This window comes from Numenius arquata, chromosome 5 (assembly GCF_964106895.1).
Source record: "Numenius arquata chromosome 5, bNumArq3.hap1.1, whole genome shotgun sequence".
NCBI classification, from domain to species: domain Eukaryota; kingdom Metazoa; phylum Chordata; class Aves; order Charadriiformes; family Scolopacidae; genus Numenius; species Numenius arquata.
Window position 1 is genome coordinate 57,935,909 of NC_133580.1, and position 4,126 is coordinate 57,940,034.

General features: G+C 45.8%; 1 protein-coding gene across 1 annotated transcript; it reads right to left on the reverse strand.

The window, feature by feature from the left end:
- Positions 1-652: 652 nt before the first annotated feature.
- S100P (S100 calcium binding protein P) lies at positions 653-3,232 on the reverse strand. Its single transcript, XM_074148231.1, has 2 exons — positions 3,095-3,232; positions 653-802 (listed from the first exon to the last, which is right to left on the reverse strand). The coding sequence occupies exons 1-2, from the start codon at positions 3,230-3,232 to the stop codon at positions 653-655; spliced, it is 288 nt and encodes a 95-aa protein (XP_074004332.1).
- Positions 3,233-4,126: the final 894 nt, after the last annotated feature.

Sequence of the window (4,126 nt, forward strand, 5' to 3'; positions counted from 1 at the left end):
GGAATACCATATTGGTAGAAAAGCCTTATCACGTTATAGGAAGTAAATCCACCTGAGCTGGGTGAGGTGGGTCACCAGTACATAAAACTGCACAGAATCCTCTGTGCCGAAAACCAAAATCTTTGGTTTGGTTTGTTTTTTAACCAAGAAGGAGCCTACATGGCAGCCCTGCAACAACCGCACAGCTGAGGGTACCAAACAGGTTCAGAGGCAGCCCCCGTGAGACCTGTCCCGTACGGCCGTGGTGGCACACGTGAGGACTTAGGCTTCAGTGTCCATCAGCTGAAGCTTGGCAGGCTGCATCCCAGAGACGCTGCCGTGTAAAAGCAGCCTCCAGCTGACTCATGGCTCCAGCCCTTGTGTGGCCTCTGCGCTGGGAAGAATATTGAGCCTTTTGGCCAAGAACAGAATTTTAAAAAGCAGAGAAAGAGAGAAAATACTCAGTGAAAGTTAGTGGGAGCTGTTAAACCCAGGCTCTTCCACAAAGAAGCAGAAATTAACATTCAAGACAGGGAAGTAAGCACAGTAGGATTTATTTTTACAGCCCAGCATGCTTGTGAACTGCGTGGCAGCACGTGGAGGAATTGAAGGGATCCATACCACTAGCATATGGAGCACAGGCAACGACGGCTTCTTGTGAGCAGTTTGACAATTATTTGGCTGCTTTCTGCTCAAAATATTTGTGACAGCAGCAAGTCAGAGATGCCACAAAGATGACAAATTCTTTGAAGTCCACTTGGGAATCACCATTTTCATCCAGGTTCTTGAAGACTTTATCAATGGCATCCTTGTCCTTCCCTGACTGCAAAAGAAAAGGAGCGGGTTGAGGTGAGAGGCAGCACAAACCCTAATGCAGCATCATAACTACCTGTGCCCCCAAACAAGGACCCTGCTGGGGCATGTAGGGGGACACCTGGGGAGTGTGAGGCTGATTCCAGCTTGGGCACACTGTACTTCTCTGTGGGGGTGTGATAGAGGCTCCTGCACCAGCATTGCCATAATCCTGCCTGGAGTGTCAGGTTATCACATTTTCTGCTACTCATACCTTTATTTTTAATTCTCTTCCCTTGTTTGGTGCCTCGTATCTCTGGGTAGAAAGCCATGAGTTCCTTTGCACCGTGTTTGGCTGAGACCACAGCTCAGCGCCCAGGATGGGACGAGGGTCACATCCCCAGGGAGCCGTACCTCTGCCAGCCCACCTTGGCTGGAGCCGCACGTCTCCTCCTCCAGCTGCCTGAAAAAGCACATTCTTCCCATGGGAATTCACGCCCTGCGGGGGTCTGGCCCAGGCACGTGGGGAACAGGCAGAGGCTGGGGGGCTCTGGGCGATGGCGGGGGCAAGCATGAGTCCTGGTGTCCTTGTGGCACGGGTGCAGGCCTGCATCTTCCCACCCCCTGCACAGCGGGAGTGACCGCATCGCCCTCCCCAAAAGTGTACGCTCCCAGGTTTATTACACCAGTTGTGCACCAGCATGGAGAGCCGTGTTTCCTATGTTTAAAACAACATTTTTGATGGCTAAGCTGTGTCATGGAGAGCCCTGAGGACGTTACCCAGCTGAAGTAAATGCCACGCGTTCCCCATCCGCTCCCGTGGAAAGGCTCGACCGGAGCTCGGGCAGTTTGCAGTTCTGCAAAATGCTGCTTTCCTGGGGCAAATGTCAGATTTAAGCTTCATTAAGCTTCATCAACCCCAGCGAAGATGCAAACGGCCTCAAAAGTGCTTCGAGTGCTCCCTCTGGCCTTGGTGCCTGGCACAAGCTGCTCACAGGAGCTGGAGTCTGGGAAGGCACCTCCTGAAGGCAGCGTGATGCTGAGCTTGAGCCATGGCAGTGAAAAATATCAGAAAAATCTTTCTCAGTTTCCATAATTCTGACAGGATGACTGAACCAGCCCATCTCTAGGCTGATGTTAAGTGAGGCACCATCCAAGTAAAAAGAGCTTTTTATAATTATCGATTTTTCCAAAATAAACAAAAATAGAAGGTTGGGTTTTTTTCCTAAAGTACCTTACAGGAGGGCTTTTTGGCTTGAGTCCTGGCACTGATTAACTCTAGTGATTTTAGAAAACGCAGTTTTATCAATAAACAAGGGATGGCAGTAGAGACCTATCTAATGTAGGAAACAACTGCGTGGCTTTTGCTGAAGCTAAACAAAATCCCATATTATACTAGGAAGAAATTATATAAACTACCTTAACTGAAATCTGATGGCACTTCTTCATCATGGTCTAATTAACGAAATTTCTCATTCTGTAATTTCATGTTTCACTTTCAATATATGCACTTTTAAAATCACTAAAAATTGAACCAGTTCCCTAGATTTTACTGATGAACGTGTCTGGAAGGTTTTATTCCTTTTCACTTTGCAAATTACAATCAGTTTAAATTTTATAAGTGAATATTTTTAATTATTTAGTGAAATATATGAACTAGTCTGCACAGGTGGGAATTATTTTTTTGCAAACTCTGAGCCAAATCCTTCAGTCCTGCGGTATGGATTTATTTCTGACTCTGATTGATTCAAGACCTTTCCAGGTAGATGTGAGCTGTGTCAGGTATAACCAATTCTAAGACCAGAAATATATATCAATATTTAAAAGACTCTGTTTCCCAGAACATTCTTGCAAATAAAAAAATATTGACATAAATGTCAGTAAAATGCAGGTAAAACTTTTTTTTTCTGAAGTCTTATTTTCTCATTTGTTTGTTTTTTTTTTTTTTTTCCTTGCAGTTACTAGTCTGCAAGACGACATTGGTGGTTTAAATTTAAGTACTGGCATAAAATGTTATTTTGTGGTTTGTTTTCTTATAGAATAGGTAAAATGGGAAGAGAAGTAGGTGAGTTCTGAAGATGAAACCCAATCTACTTCAAAGCCATTGTCCTGATGACTCGAGTGATGAGTTTACTAAACAGGGAATGGCCCCAAGTATTAGAATGACTTTTACATAGTATGTGAAAAGACTCTTTTATTTAAATTTTTTCTACCAACCATTGCATATTTCCGGATGAAATTTCCCCTGTAATGTACTAAAGCCTATGTCTGCAGGCAGCCCTTGCACCCACTACACAGAAACGATGCCGCGCTCTTCTCTTACCGAGAGGAAGTTTGGGAGCTCTTTTTCCAGGAGGGTCTTTAGTTCTGCTTTGGTGAGGGCTTGCCTGTTGCCATCAGTCTTTGCATACTTGTCAAAGACAGCAATGATCATTCCCATCGCAGTTTCCAGCTGAGACATGTTGCTGCTGGAGTCTGGCTTTCTTCTGAACAGGAACAGCCTCAGGGCTCTCTCGGAGGATGGACACTGCTCTTATTCTGGGGTTCTTTATGCAACTGTCCCATCCAATCAACGGTGGCACACCAAAGGGACGGTTTTCCCTTAGCAAACATCCGTGTCTAAGCACTGCTTGGAGCACACACCTCTGTGCTAACAGCTATTCAAACCTCAAGCTTTATCACCCTGGCGTGGCTGGTACAACCAGTTGCTCACGAGCAGAAACCAGCCTCTCCTTCAAGATACACAGTGTGACCAACAAACGAAAATCAGATTTTGATACTGGCTGTTTGCTCAAGAATCAGATTTGTTCCTTCAGATAACCCCATCTGAGCAGAGGGTCAATAGCCCAGCGTATGCCATAGAGTATATGCTAGCCTGCTCAGGAGGAAGAGGAGCATCTCACTTCTTCACTACCATAGTTAGGGGCTCTGCTGAGCCATAGACTGCCCTGTCTGCCGTGCAGAGGACCTCATTGAAGACCCGGTGGCTCACATTCACCGGATCAAAAGTGGGGGTCTGCGATCCCCCTGAGCTTGCACTCAGGCCAGAGTGGATGTCTGGAACAGATCTGCTGAACCAACATCTCTCCAGGGCCAGTAAAGGGAGCCTTGCAGAGACGATCCACAAAGAACTTGCTCAAATGGGGATATCTGAATGTGATACTTTTGAGCAAACAGCCAGTATCAAAATCCATCTTGATCTGCAGTGAATAACTTGTTATTGACCCTATCCAGCATCAAACTTTGCAATAAAATGGACTGTACTGAAAACAAAAGGTCACTTTGAAGTCCTATGGTCCTCTGTGACTTCTGGTGAACTTCGTGATTAGCTTGAAAACCCTGACCCCCCCCATCA